We start from the raw sequence: 16381 nt of genomic DNA on the forward strand, positions 1-16381 counted from the left end.
AAGAGAACCATGGAGCTCAGGTAAAAAAAAAAATTAAAGTATGCACAATCTGTAACTGGATATTTCTTGCCATATTTGCTTCCATCTGATAGTGACCTATAAGAAAGGTATTCAAATAATTACAGCACTTTTGATTCCAGCTGACAGTGGGTGGTAAAGTTATGCAACTCACTCCTGCAAGTCTCTGGAGATATGGCTTGGACATCATTAGTGGTGAACTGCAGGCCTAACTGCATCAGTTAAATGAAGCACAGAGGAATCTCTAAATATTGTGGACTGGAACATTAAAGCCAGAATTCAATCGTGGCTTATTGCGAAACAAATGGCACAAAAAGTAATCAATCTATATAAAGTGTGGCCTTAACTTGATTGACACAACGCTACGATTGAAGTCTTAGCATTTGTTATGACTTCCGGAATCAAAGTACAGATTTAAAAAATAAAATGTTAAAAAAAGTGTACTTTAGGTCCATGTCAGGACTGTCCATTTAGACCTAGTTAAAGAATTGAACATGAATAGACCATGATACAGTATGGCACTCTAAAACATGTTTTATCTTGTTGATTAACTGGCGTGTCCATGTACAGTCTCTACATAATGGTGTGTGTTTAGAGGTAATGTTTTCAGTGTTGTTTCAAATGAAAGTAATAACAACCAAGATAATCGAATTACCATTAGGTTATGATAAAGTCAGTGGTTAATTTGAGCTGGGTCCTGCCGGAACGTTCTAATAAAAGCACATTCTAATAAAAGCGATCAGAGTTAATTTGAGTCGCATCCTCTCTAATTCTCTCGTCTCACAAAAAAATTAATTTGATAGCGTAGATTTTCAGCACTCACCTGATATTCTAAGAATTTATTCAGGTTGGGCCTGCCCAGTTTCATGGTTTGCGCAACATTGTAGCCTAGAGATCAACCCGTGGCTGTACCTGCGGTGAGAGAGAAGCGTGCCTATATCTCTCACAGAACTAGAATAAGATTCACTCTCTATGATCTCTCTCCACTCTGCTAGACATGAGCCTGCAACTCATCTCAACAGCGTTGCACTTCATTTATTTCCTCATAACCGCGGGAAAGGGGCTGCTTCAGCACCCATGGACAATTTAAATATATTTGCGAAAGTTATAGAATTACTGCTGTCTGTTCAGAAAGAATTGAAATCATTCAGAATACTACACCAGGAGGCATATTCATTTTGCCACAGACGATCGATAGCTTTTTTCCCTTCTTTTTTTAATTGCCTAGCTATGGATTGTGTGGAGCCCAATCAAAAGACATAGCCTACAGTCTGGAACACGCAGTAAATCTGTCAGTGAACAGCATGCAGCCAAAACAGGCATTACGCAATATTTCTAATACAATAGCGGAAAAACACAGGTTGGAAAGCAAATGGCTCCCGCTGAAAAGAGAAGACTCGTCTGTCTGCTGTAGGCTACCAACACTTTATTAACTTCCAAATAGGCCTATTAAGCGAACAGCATTGTTTTACAAAGTAAAACAAGACGAGATAGGCTTTTGGCACGAGCGCATCGCCTAGGCTATTGATGGATTCAAGACTAGGTCATTTTTATTGAGCTCAGATTCTCAGTGTCAAAAGAGCCGGTCATTTCGATCATTTGTGCGGTATTTAAAAATATTCTACTAAAGACTCCAGTCATGTAAAATGACCTGGAATTGCATGAAATGCATTTATAAAAGGCCAAATTCTTCTCCGGACCTTAGGCTACAAAGACGTTTCCCCATGTGTGCAACTAATGCAAGCACCTCTACTGTACTGCTCTATTCCACTACGCAAATGTGATATGCATGCAATGCATTATTATAAATGTGATTTTCTTTTCATGCGTTCCAGTACCTCAGAGCCCCCCCAGGTCAACCCCCTCTCACGCTCACTTTTTGTTAAATGGTGCATTTCATTCAGTGACAGTATAATGAAATAAAATCCTAAAGTCGTTTTTTGAGGGAGGGAGGGAGGGAGGGAGGCAGCAAATCGTTTAACAAGTAATACAATTTGAACGGTCTACTGGCTCGGGAGCTTTTAATAGAGACAGGACAGTTGACAGTCTGTTCTTTGGTCTCGGGAATAACATTAATAATGAGAGTAGAGCAAATAAATGTGAGCCATGATGTCTCAAACGGCGGGATAAACAGAGTAGAATTCTATACGCAATCTCTCCTGAATGACAGGCTAACCCTCTGCGGTGACTAACCCGACTGGGTCTTTCTAGATTACCCGTCACAACGTGAGGTTACTGGGCCAGATTAAAAGGACAGAGAGAAATCTCTTCTAGCTCTGATGCTTGCTGTTTTAGCCCTAGTATTTCAGATTACCCAGAGAGCCAACCAAACCACTCACAACATGCTGCAAGAGGCGCAATTTAACACTCACTAGGCCATACATTAAGTTTTGCGACAGAGCCAGCCAGCTGACAAGGTGTCAGTGCCATTCACCCCTATGACGGGGAGCTGCATGCGGTGTTGAGCCACACTAACTTGTTTTTCAACCGTGTTCTAGCTCTCAGTCATTAACTCCCCTAGTTGTAAGGGCAGATACTGACAGGCCCTGACTCATTGAGTTATGCAAGTCTGATAGATGCAGGATCTTAATTTGACCCCCACTGTCGCAGCATAATAATCCTGTAGCAACAGGATTTGAATGTTAATCAATAATATTGCTTGATCAGTGGTTAGGCTATTATCTGGTCAAAATTAAACAACATGACAAGTGCAACACTTAATATAACCGTGTGGTAGTGCAGGTTTTCACTGAATTCATCTGCCTTTCCTGCGATGCAGGTAAATTCTCAGCAACAAAAGAGTGTTCAAATTAAGATTAACATCTGTGTGGTACACATGCCTTTGGCGGAGGTAGAAGCCTATGCCATCGGGAGGGAGATGAAATAGCTCTGAAAACTGGTCTGTTATCCCTGAGCCCTCTAAACCACTCTGTATGGGAGTCGGATCCAGTGGAAAGCCAATAGAGAAATCTCTGTCAAATCTACTGGGAAAGTAAGAGCATAGCTCAATGGCTCAAATGCAACAACACTGATATGGTATATCAATGCTGGATGATTTCCAGCGCGGGTTATCCAAATGTAGCTACTACAGTGGCGTCTAGGTGAGAGGTTAGCCGGCCACATCGATAATCGTAATTTCGGAAACATGGCACTAAAATCTTGTGTAATTGTATCAGATGCTCGTTTACGTTCTGGGGGGCAGATGTGTTGAAAAGACATTAGAACGAGGAGAGGAAGCAGAGCGGTAGCTTCACCCCCCTCTCTCTGAAGTTACAGTCAATGGGACAAATATCCCCTTTGGAAATTAGAAAGATGCGAACACCTTTGAAATTGTGATTTGTTTAAATGATCAGTGATGAAAAATCTGAACAAAGGTTCTCAGTTGTGACATCCTACAATCTGTTGACAGACAGTAAGACACCATTTATGTTGCGTGAGCCTGTCCGAGAGATTAACAGCGGTGTAAAAAAGGGTTTTTTCTATAATTCCATAAAGCCTACACCTTTTGTGTACAACCTCATGTGGTGATATCATTTCAGTCCTCCACAGCTAGATGAGTGAGTGAGTGAATGGATGAACAATCAATATCTTGGCTAATGCTCTCCATTTATTCACGAGTAGGTCCGTCTTAACATTAACTGTCATGGAGCTCTTACTAGGTCACCATGGTAACTCAGATGAACACAGATTTAATAGGACTTAATCGAGCTGAGCGCAATGAGTGTAACATTACTTAAAGTCTATAATCTAGACCTACTAATCACGGAGCAAGAAAACCAAGACTGAATCATTCTGCAAAATACCATCTGTGTATTAATCATGTAAAGCTATGCTATAAACAGTAATCCCTAATCTACACCAATATGTCAAATCAAAACAGAGCTTTGTTTCCTTTTACACTAGTTGCTCCGTGCTATATTAAGCCTTTATCTTAAGGGAGAGAGGGCTGGCATTATTCTGCAAGTGAAACATCAAGGAACATGGCACGCTGGAGAAAATTACACAGGAAATTAACAGGGCCGCTGGGGATAGAGAAGGACAGGAAAGAAGCAGAATCTGCTGATACCTTTATAGGGCTAGTTTTATCTGCCATAAATCCAATAACACCATTCTTGTCCCTTTGTGAAATTATACACTGAATCCTCATAAAAATGACCAAACTATTATTTTAAATATTATTCATATAAAAAAGACAATTCTGTATGAAAAGGACCATGAAGCAAAAAATAATTTTTTTTTTTTTTTTTAAGACTAAAAGGATGAGGTACTTACTTTCCAATGTTTTCGGGAAGAATCTGCAACGAAATGTCATTGATGGAAAGGCAAGTTAAATTCCGGAGCTCTGGAAAACTCTCAGGCAATCTGGAAAAACAAGAGGCATTCAAATATAAAATCAGATCCTTGCGAGATGACAATAAGTGGATGCAGATTCTTGAAAATCTATGGATCTGACTGTATTAATAGGCAATAAGGAAACATCCATAAAATATACTATAAAGCTGACATAAGCCAACTACTTTCCTCTCTGACAGGAAACTGTCTGATCAACAGGAACTCACTTTTTCTTTCCATTTGATAAATGGTTTTAAGCCTTCATGACTTGATTCACTCCTATCTAAAATAAATGGTCACCCAGAGATATATATTTTTTACATTTTAGTCATTTATCCACAGTGACTTACAGGAGCAATTAGGGTTAAGTGCCTTGCTCAAGGGCACATTGACAGATTTTTCACCTAGTCTGCGCAGGGGTTTAAACCAGCAACTTTTCGATTAATGGCCAAAAGGTCGTAACTATTAGGCTACCTGCCGCCCACTCATATTTAAAATGGTGACCCAGAGACAATTTCCACACACAATGAGTCTATCAGTGTGGGAGAGCGAAAGTTTTATTTGGGAGTTGTAATGCCTGGCCACATTTCATTCCAAATCACAACAAATAAACATGTTGTATCATCTGCAGGTCAGTCACAGAGTGCCAGCTATATATTCTCTTCCTCGGGAACCGAGTAGCTGTAAAGCTTTCCAACAAGAACACCTAGGCCCTTCAAACTCAACTCTGAACCTCGAAGCCACTTCCACTGCATTTTTTCCCATCGTAATCCTCTGATCAGGGACTGATTTAGACACCAGGTGGGTGCAATTAATTATCAGGTAGAACAGAAATCCAGCAGGCTCCGGATCTCATAGGGTAATAGTTGAATACCCCTGATCTAGGCCATATGTACATTACCAACGTGTAGCTAATCACACAGCCCAGTGCATGGCCAGTCCCAAACTGAACCATATGGCATTGTGGCTTTGCCTCCACTGGGGTGCAAATTAAACACAGACCTCACCATGAGACTAGAGGACGCTGGTGGGAGGCGCTATAGGGGGACTACAATGAGCCTGTCCTCCTATAGTTCTTCCCACCAACCTCCTCTGCATGAGACAGCTGACAGGAAAATTGGGGGGAAAAAATATATCCCATACAATTATATTCATTAACTTAAATGACTAGTTCAAGCTAATTGAACAATATTTTGAATTGAACAATGCCATCAGATAGGCTAGTTAAAGCAACAAATAAAGGCTGTCTGAAGACATACCTATATAAAAAAAGTTATTCCATTTTCCTTCCGTATAGTTCTTATTTACAACAGTCTGCTAGTGTTCAAACAATTCTTACTCTGTTGAAGTTGTCATGCAGTTCCTACATACAGCCTACTATAGTGCTACTACACCGCTGTAATGTCCGTCTTGTTATCCTTCCCATTCGCTAAACAATTATGGAGACATGAATTCAAAGTTCAGTTACCTTGTTAATGGGTTTCCACTAAAGTCTGCTACTTGGAGAGCTTTACAGTAAGAAATGGTCTCTGGAATTTCTATGATGTCTATATGAGGGAAGAAAGAACTTCATGTTAGAAACTTCTTGATCAACACCCTGTAAATGGTATTGAGAAACAACACACTAAACACTGGCATAAATTGAAGACCGGTTTTGTTAGCCAGGTCTAAGATTTCTTGGCCAAACTATAAAACTATAACGTCCCTCAGTCAAGAGTACAACATAGTTCAGAACGTCCATCCAACTAGGCATTCCACTTAAAGCTAGTGATCCAGACACAATGTTAATCGTTATCCATAAAGGAGAAACGTCTATTTAGAATCACCACAAATGTATCATGGTTGTTGCGCCAAACATAGAGAGCTGCATGTGAAACTGCCATTTCAACTTCTATAAATCAACATAATTAGCATTCTGGATGTTGTCCTACTGGGAAGCTTTGCGATGGCAGCTCTCTGAGGAATGTTAACCCTTTTAGTCCAGAAGTTATGGGAGAAACCACACCAATGTGGCTCTGAAAATATGTTGGCTCTGTACAGTGAAGGGGATTGATAGCACTGAATATTGGTTTGAACTACTTCTATTGCTTGTCCAGCATTTATTGCATTTTCTAACAAAGACCCTAGTCATAACTGAGGCATTATCAAAATAAGCAGGCAGTTTAAAATGTCTTCATTCATAGCACCAGTGGTTGAGTCAATGAGAGAGTTTAGGCCTGTTTGGTGGGGCTGAAAATCCCTCCAACCAAGTGTTTATAGTAGGGATGTGACAAATGTAAAAAAATTAAAAAAATTCACGTTTAAACTACCATTTACTGTTTAAACGATAAGAGAAAAAAAAATCTTAAAATTACATGAATTCACAATTCAGATATGGTCCTGCTTGTGACCGCCAGGTGGCAATGCAGTTCAATCAACCACAGACCTGGCTGGCTACCAGACGGTCGCCACTAGTTACCACAGCCACAACGACCACCTATTTCTACAATTTCTCTTCTTAAAATGTGGTTTTAAACGTAACCTTATCCACACCGCTACCCTTTTGGTTCATTGCAGTGATGTATGACAGCGTGTTCATAGACATCCAACAATCTGTTCTGCCACGTATGGTGTTTAAGAGCTTTGTAGGGCTATTTGCAGAGCAATCATTGTATAATTTATCCATCTGGGCCATGACGGTTTTTCAGCAAGGCATCTTGTAATCTGGATCTAGACATGCCATTAGGGCAACATTGAAGCCGAAGTCCTCTACCATAGACAAATGGCTGCATATCAACTGCAATCAGCGCTGCAATTCTGACTCCGTCCCTTATCCCACTGCTGCCAGCAACGGTTGGGTCTCACGGTGTCTCCCATTCAGCATTGCACCTGTACTGCCACTGTAGCTCAATTCCACCTCGCAAAGTTTGCATTTCACAACCTTCTCATTTAACTTTTCAAAGTATTGCTATACAGGACTTTGCTACTGTCGTTTCCCGTCTCACTCACTGCCATTTTTTTAACTGTTAACGAGGATGACGTGCAGAGCTCTTTATATTCATGGCAAATCATTTGAAAGATACATTTCTCCTCCTACTAACGTTACAGCATTGTTGCATTAGGTGTTTATTTAAAGGTGCAATATGCAGAAATCGAGCAGCCATTTCCTGGTTGCTAAAATTCAAACAGTTCTCTAAATTTCAGTTTTGCTACAAAACAATCAATGTACCATCTAAACCACTGAAATATTTTTAATACCCCAAAATATTGTATTTTCAGCTGTTTGTATCTGGTGTACAAAACCAAAAGCAAAAGACGCAAAAACAAAACTTAAGACTGGAAGCATAGAAGTAGTGCACATAGAACATCTACTGCTTCTTAGACTTGCTTTCAATGAGAATAACAGATTTATAACTCACATTTCTATGTGAATTTAGTTGGGTCGCCCAAAAAGATACATATTGCAGTTTCAATTATTTTATTTTTCTTTAACCTGTTCGTTAGTGGTAGTTTCGATAACTGCACTGTGATTTTAACTTTGTATAAAAAAAAAAAAAAGAAAGTAAAACACTTGTTTAGTTCATTTTATTTTTTTAAATGTTAACGATCCCAAATTAGTTTAAACGTCACCCCCTAGTTTAGAGCAGTGGTTCTCTTCTCACCATTACGAGAGACATCAAGTTCTACCAGCTGCATGAAGTTGGCTATCTCTGGAGGAAGCCTCTGGATCTCGTTGTCACTCAGGCCCAGCTTTCGTAGCTTTACCAGCTGAAAAAATGCCTGAAAAAGACATCAACACACATTAGATTAGCAGTAGGCCTACAGTTGACATGGACATAGGAAAAACATTCAGTGTGAACAAACACGATACAACATGGTGATCAATAGCTTACGGTCTGTCCCATCCTGGAAATGTGATGCAACAGTAGTACGTTGATAAAACAAAACATTTTCCAGATTGAACCGAATTAAATGTTGAGTGAGTCTTAAAAACAGGTTATAGGCTAACCATACTTGTCCACAAATCAACTCAGTAAATAAGTTTAAACCAGCAAAAAGTAAAGCAATTAGGCCTAAGAGTGGTGGTCAGTGGCCTGGGAAATATTGTTCAGTTCCTACCCAGTTCTCTGACGTAATCATCTATTCTTCTGGATGATGACCTACTTGGATGGTGCCTTATCCTGACACTGCCAGGCACCCCGAGTCAACATGCAATTTAACCGTCTCCGTTTCATAGATATAAAAAGGACACCCCAAAAAGACCTGTTTCAAAAACAGACCATTTCAAGAACACCATGTAAGATGGTTGGAAACGCTTCTAATTGGAACAATGTCCTGCACAAGTCTCACCATAGGTCTCCACTACTAACTGAAAGCGATATCACAATCTTCATTGTCTTTTCACAGAAGTCGTGAGGGAATTATATATATAGCCCTCCACTTTAATTGAATTATGAATAATAGGCTACTGGTATAAAAAAAAAAAGAAATCTCAGATGAAGTAGGCCTATTTTAAGGACAAGTAGTCTACTTTGATTGCAAACCCAAAGCAATCAGTGATGCCGGTGAACTGGACTCCAATTAGCATTTAAGAGCACACTCAATCTAGGCTTCCACCTTTGACATATTCTACCTGCAATTAACTGCAAATGTATCCAAGACCTTCTACTGGTAAGTAAACCTACAGAAAAGTATGAGATTTAAGCACTTTAGGACAAAGAGAGTTAGCCTAGCGTAAAGGCTATTTAGGATAAATAACCTAGTGTTTGAACAGTAGCAAAGTTGTGGGATAGGACTAACTTCAACCTACATGTATTGGCCTGACTAGGCCTACTCAGAATGAATCAGTTAGAGGTGACAATGACAAGCTAAAATGGAGACTAGAGCCAATTAAACATGCTAATACAGCAACAAGCTAAAAAACAGGTATTCATGACCGACCGGAGACACAGACAGACACACCCGGACAAGACAGCCCTAGATGAAACTAACACAGGTTTCATCTCACGTTTGTCATGACCTGAAACTCATGGTTTCAACAACCTTATGACCAGACAGAGAGAGGAGCATACAAGCCTCTATTCTGTTCATTATAAATATAGACTAGGCCATTGTCTGTTCTAATGTCCCAACAAGTTGAATCAGCCGTTCCAGAGTACAATGTCAGAAACAGGAATGGCAGGTTAGGCTGTCGTTCACCCCCCACGGCACGCCCCCATCTCATCCTATAGGCTAAAAGTACTGCTTTACACACCTTTTCTATTCATATTACTGTCCATAAAAAACACACATAATGAACCAAAATATTAAACGCAACATGTAACAATTTCAAAGATTTTACTGATTATAGTTCATTTAAGGAAACCAGTCAATTGAAATAAATGCATTAGGCCCAAATCTATGGAATTCACATAACTGGGCAGGGGTGCAGCCATGGGTGGGCCTTGGTGAGCATAGGCCCACCCACTGGGGAGCCAGGCCCAGTCAATCAGAATGAGTTTTTCCCCACAAAAGGGCTTTACACTCCTCAACACCCATCTCCCCTCAGACGATCCCACAGGTGAAGAAACCGGAAGCAGAGATCCATGGCTGGCGTGGTTACATGTGGTCTATGGTTGAGAGGCCAGTTGGACATCCCTCAAAACTAGAGACGTGGCATTGTGTTGTGTGACAAAACTTCACATTTTAGAGCAGCCTTTTATTGTCCCCAGCACAAGATGCACCTGTGTAATGATCATGCTGTTCAATTAGCTTCTTGATATGCCACACCTGTCAGGTGAATGGATTATTTTGGTAAGAGAAGGTCAGGAACAGAGCTGTTAACACATTTGTGCATAAAATAAGAGAAATAAGCTTTACGTGCATTTTTTTTATTTCAGCTCATGAAACCAACAAGTTCTGTGTATATCTATATTTCAGACGGATATTGCTCATCCTGATATATCTTTATTTTGGGGATTTGTGTATTGTTAGGTATTACTGCACTGTTGGGGCTAGGAACAAGCATTTCACTGCACCTGCGATAACATCTGCAAAATATGTGTACGGAACAAATAAAATTAGAATGATTTGCACCATGAAAACTGAAATAATAAACCGTTCTCCACTCAAGTCAATATTTGGGTTATCCTAAATTCAACTGAGGGGTATCCTAATGAATCCCACAAACTAAACTTTCAATTTGTCTCTATACCAGTTTCTTTACAAAAGGAAGAGCTCCTGTTTAAAAATAGAAAACTATCAACAAAAGAAATCTAGTAGACAGAGTTGAACTCCCCTCAGTTTGAACAGCATGGCAGGGTTAAAGTGATCTGTTCATTTGGTCTGTTTGAGACAGCCTATTTCATGATTTACACTATTCTTTAGAATGAAGTTCAGTGTCTATCTTGTACCTTGTACAGAACATTACCCAAAGCCAAAGGTATTATCTTGAAAACTGAAAAGAAACTAGCCTACAATTAGCCTAGTTTAACCTAGGCATATTCCCTGTGGCCTAGCTCAAAGGTTCTCTCAACTAAACTGAACAAGCCTGATTAAGACCATTCAAAGTCATAGATGCTCAAGGACGACTTGTTCAAACAGATGCCAAAATTAATTAACTTAACCTAACAAACTACCAGTACTGACTCCGTCTAGCCTATATAAATGAGGGGCCCCAAGAGGTTAAACAAACCAAAATGGCTAGGGGTAAAGGGGTTGGTCAAACATTCCAAGCCATTTGACATGGTTACTTTCTACAACATCTTTCATGGTTTTCAAGGGGGAAATTATTGTCTAGATCAGGGTTCCCAACTGGCTGCACCCCAAGTTCTGAGCAACAAAAAAAATCTCAAGTTTTTTTGGGGGTGGACAAGACTAAAAACACCCGCAAATCAGCGCCGTGATTTTCCTTTTGGAAATCTGTTCCAAAGTATTCCCATGCATAAGAGAGAGATATGTGATCGTATACAAATGTAAACAAGGTTTGAAATTATGAAGTCAAATATCTGTTTGGCCTTCTTTTGGTTAATTTGCAGTCTACCATCCGCTCAAAAACGGTAATACAATTTAAAAAATGTCCAGTGTCTAAATCGAGTTGATAATCCCTGCCCTAGATGAAGACATTACGGTGTGGTCTATGAGGACTAAAGGTGTCAGAATGGTATATCATACACTTCAGTTTAGGAACAATGGGAAAATAATTCTGCTTTGAAAGTTGATAAACTTGTAACCGCACTTGAGAAAATGGCCCTTGAATGTTTTGGTAAACCTACTGGCAAGCTCTGCTTTGTCTACACCCATTCAACATTTTTCACACCCTCTTAAGCCTTAGCCCTGCCCATCTAGTTAAGGATTCACATGTGAGGCCATGTACTAAACAACCAAATGTTTCAAGACTAAATGCTGGTTTATACTACGGGTGTATTTGTAGATTCAATCTGGAGTGCCAGAGTGTGCCGTGGGCCTTCATAAACTCAGAGGGTTGTCAGTTTGTCCATTCGTAAATTCTGAGCGTTCAGCGCACACACTGGACGCTCTGGCCGAGGCATAGGGTTGATCCAAGCGTTCTGACCTAACAGCAGCAGTCAGGCTCCTAAGCTAACGTTGGCTAGCTACTTCCAGACACATGAGAGAACAGCTCACTGACCATTTTACTCGCCCTAGCAGAGCTGGTTAGGTTGTTTTTATGTTATCCAGAGCATTGGTGACTAAATGTGCTGCTGGCAACAATTTAATTACGCTTTTTTTGCCAACGTTTACTGACACCGGCCATATTCAACGGGCATTCGTAAAAATATGTCAGTTATTCTGTTCTCCGGCACACTTAGACGATAGTGCTCTAAAATCAGAGTAGTTAGCAAGAACAAATTTACCAGCTACGTCTTTCGACAGTTGTCGCAGTGACATCATGAACATTCTATTGGTTACTTGCATAGTGGTCTTTTGTTTAGACATAGCTAGCTAAACAATGAACCATAAACTCATAACGTTACCATCCTGCATGAATCTGCAGGTAGCTAACCAACCAGGTTCAATGTTAGCTAGCTAGCTAACATTAGGCCAGGGTTGACCAACCCTCTTCCTGGAGATCTACGGTCCTGTAGGTTCAGTCCAACCCCAAATTAGCATATCTGATTCAGCTAGTTAAGGTATTGTTGAGCAGCTAATTAGTAGAATAAGGTGTGTTAAATTAGGGTTGGACTGAAAACCCACAGGACAGTAGATTTCCAGGAAGAGGGTTGGGCAGCCCTGCATTAGGCTATATCTCGCAATGAAAATGGCTCTGAGATACATGTATGATCTGTATAGTAATATTATTAATAACGTTAGCTAACAAGCCAGACAGTTAACTTTAGCTAGCAACCTAAAGAGTACGCTTTAACTTTAAATGAAAACTGACAAAATTAGAAATGTATTATAACTGAAAAAGTAGCTAGCTAGACTATCATACCCATATACATGGATGGATGCTACTCCCTCTCTGTCATGGATGCCATGGTTTCCCTTAGTTTGAAGATGTAATCTGGAGACAGGTATTTTCTCCAGCCTTCTGTGTTCTCTTTTCGAGAACATAGAATCTCCTTAGCTATCATACTCTAATTCCACTGATTTCAAAACTCGGACCTCCAGAAAGTGGAGAGCAACACTGATAACTTTCAACAACAAAAAAGCTGCGTTACAAAGGATTACCTACAAATACTACAGTTCGGATTGGTCTGCTAAATCCAGATGAATCTCTCGGCATGTCCAGCCCATCCATTATCTCAGCCAATCATGGCTAGCAGGAAGGTTCCTGACTTTTTCCATGGCTAAACCAACTAGGCTCATAATTTAACAATTGTATTCATATTTACAGATGGCATACACATTTGTTATTAAGGCACATGAAAGTTCACATGTTCCAGAAGGCATTTCTGCCAAAAAACTCATTTTGATCAAATAAACAAGTTCACATTCAAATGGCTCTCCTGCAGTGGTGTAAGGTACAACTTAAATAGTTTTCGGTATCTGTCCTTTATTTATATTTTTGCAAATTTCACTTTTAGTTCACTACATTCCTAAAGAAAATAATAAATTTTACTCCATTTCCCCTGACACCAAAAAGTAATCATTACATTGACAGGAAAATGGTCCAATTTACTCACTTATCAAGAGAACATCCCGGTCATCCCTACTGCCTCTGATCTGGCGGACTCACTAAACACAAAATGCTTATTTTGTAAAGTAGGTCTGAGTGTTGGAGTGCGCCCCTGGCTATCCGTTAAAAAATATATATAATTAATTTTTTTAAGTATACAAATTGTGCCATCTGGTTTGCTTAATAAAACAAATTTGATACTTAAGTACATTTTAGCAATTCCATTTACTTTTAATACTTAACAATATTAAACCAAATACTTTTAGACTTTCCGCAACATCCACACTGAGCTAAATGGTAGAGCTGCCGCTTTCAAGGAGCGGGACTAACCCGGAAGCTTATAAGAAATCTCACTATGCTCTCCGACGAACCATCAAAACAGGCAAAGCGTCAATACAGGAATAAGATTGAATCATACTGCTCCGACGCTCGTCGGATGTGGCAGGGCTTGCAAACTATTACAGACGACAAAGGGAAGCACAGCTGCGAGCTGCCCAGTGACACGAGCCTACCAGACGAGCTAAAATACTTCTATGCTCGCTTCGAGGCAAGCAACACTGAAGCATGCATGAGAGCATCAGCTATTCCAGACGACTGTGTGATCACGCTCTCCGTAGCCAATGTGAGTAAGACTTTTAAACAAGTCAACATACACAAGGCCGCAGGGCCAGACGGATTACCAGGACGTGTACTCCGAGCATGCGCTGACCAACTGGCAAGTGTCTTCACTGACATTTTCAACCTGTCCCCGACTGTCTAATACCAACATGTTTCAAGCAGACCACCATAGTCCCTGTGCCCAAGAACAATAAGGTAACCTACCTAAATGACTACCGACCCATAGCACTCACATCTGTAGCCATGAAGTGCTTTGAAAGGCTGGTCATGGCTCACAACACCATTATCCCAGAAACCCTAGACCCACTCCAATTTGCATACCGCCCCAACATATCCACAGATGATGCAATCTCTATTGCACTCCACACTGCCATTTCCCATCTGGACAAAAGGAACACCTACGTGAGAATGCTTATCATTGAACACTGAGCTGTAGTCAACACCATAGTGCCCTCAAAGCTCATCTCTAAGCTAAGGACCCTGGGACTAAACACCTCCCTCTGCAACTGGATCCTGGACTTCCTGTCAGGCCGCCCCCAGGTGGTAACATCTGCCACGCTGATCCTCAACACTGAGACCCCACAGGGGTGCGTGCTCAGTCCCCTCCTGTACTCCCTGTTCACTCATGACTGCATGGCCAGGCACGACTCCAACACCATCATTAAGTTTGCCGACGAGAGCAGTGGTAGGCCTGATCACCGACATTCATGAGACAGCCTATAGGGAGGAGGTCAGAGACCTGACCGTGTGGTACCAGGATAACAACCTCTCCCTCATCGTGATCAAGACAAAGGAGATGATTGTGAACTACAGGAAAAGGAGAACCGAGCACGCCCCCATTCTCATCGATGGGGCTGGTCTGGAGCAGGTTGAGAGCTTCAAGTTCCTTGGTGTCCACATCACCAACAAACTATCATGGTCCAAACACACCAAGATAGTTTTGAGGAAGCTACACCAAAGCCTATTCCCCCTCAGGAGGCTGAAAAGATTTGGTATGGGTCCTCAGATCCTCAAAAGGTTCTACAGCTGCACCATCGAGAGCATCCTGACTGGTTGCATCACTGCCTGGTATGGCAACTGCTCGGCCTCCGATCGCAAAGGCACTACAGAGGGTAGTGCGTACGGCCCAGTACATCACTAGGGCCAAGTGTCTTGCCATCCAGGACCTCTATACCAGGCGGTGTCAGAGGAAGGCCCTAAAAATTGTCAAAGACTCCAGCCACCCTAGTCATAGACTGTTCTTTCTGCTACCGCACGGCAAGCAGTACCAGAGTCTAGGTCCAAAACGTTTCTAAACAGCTTCTACCCCCAAGCCATAAGACTTCTGAACATCTAATCAAATGGCTACCCAGACTATTTGCATTGCCCCCCCCTTTTTACGCTGCTACTTTGTTTATCATCTATCGATAGTCACTAACTTCACCTACTTGTACATATTACCTCAATTACCGAGACTAACCTGTGCCCCCGCACATTGACTCGGTACCCCTGTATATAGCCTTGCCACTTACTTTACTGCTGCTCTTTAATTATTTTTTACTGAACACTAATTTTTCTTAAAACTGCATTGTTGGTTAAGGGCTTATTGTACTAAGAAGCTCAACATGCAGTCTACCTGCAGTGTATTTAATTGTTTTAAGGGAATGTGTCTCTCTTGACCCAAACCTACCACAATCCATCCCAAACAGACTATCAGGTCTGGGTTAGTTGTAACAGTGCTTGGGGTGAATCGTAACAGAATGAAAAAGTGAATAAATCATGACACACAACTAATTATTGAACGGCTTTATTGAGACCATGAGAGCAACATTGCCATGTTTAACATTTTGTTTGGCAGAAATAATAATAAATATAGATAAGTGTTTATTACTTTACCCTCCACTAAATGGTATTTCTCAACCAAACAACAACTAGGCTAAACTAAACACCTGAACGCTTGTGGTGTGTGTGTCTACTGTATCCGTCTGTGTGTGTGACAAGTAAGCATTTCACTGTAAAGTCTACCACCTGTTGTATTCAGCGCATGTGACAAGTAAAATTCATTTTGAAGTAGTATTTTACTGGGTGACTTTCACTTGAGTCATTTTCTATTAAGGCATCTTTACTTTTATTCAAGTATGACAATTTAGTACTTTTTCCACCACTGCTCTCCTGTGAAGTAGTGATGCGCGACATACACCTAGTTTCCTGAAACAAGTCACATATGAACTAACTCTTTCGAACTGTTTCAGCTGGGAAGCATGCGGATGCCTTAAGACTACTAATTTGATGCCTTGACAACACCTAGGCTAGCCTACATCTTAAAAGCTACAAATT

The 16381-nt window shown here is 40.8% G+C and overlaps 1 protein-coding gene across 1 annotated transcript in view; it reads right to left on the bottom strand.

Annotated features, from left to right (window-relative positions):
- The window catches only part of lrrc1 (leucine rich repeat containing 1), a 49295-nt gene that overhangs the window by 29219 nt on the left and 3695 nt on the right, over positions 1–16381 (bottom strand). Inside the window, exons 2-4 of the mRNA XM_014180167.2 lie at positions 7992–8109; positions 5819–5897; positions 4291–4380 (exon numbers count right to left, since the gene is read on the bottom strand). Of these exons, the coding sequence (XP_014035642.1) occupies positions 4291–4380; positions 5819–5897; positions 7992–8109 (287 nt within the window). The remainder of the gene's footprint in view (positions 1–4290; positions 4381–5818; positions 5898–7991; positions 8110–16381) is intronic.

Source organism: Salmo salar, chromosome ssa28, assembly GCF_905237065.1.
Source record: "Salmo salar chromosome ssa28, Ssal_v3.1, whole genome shotgun sequence".
Classification (NCBI taxonomy): Eukaryota; Metazoa; Chordata; class Actinopteri; order Salmoniformes; family Salmonidae; genus Salmo; species Salmo salar.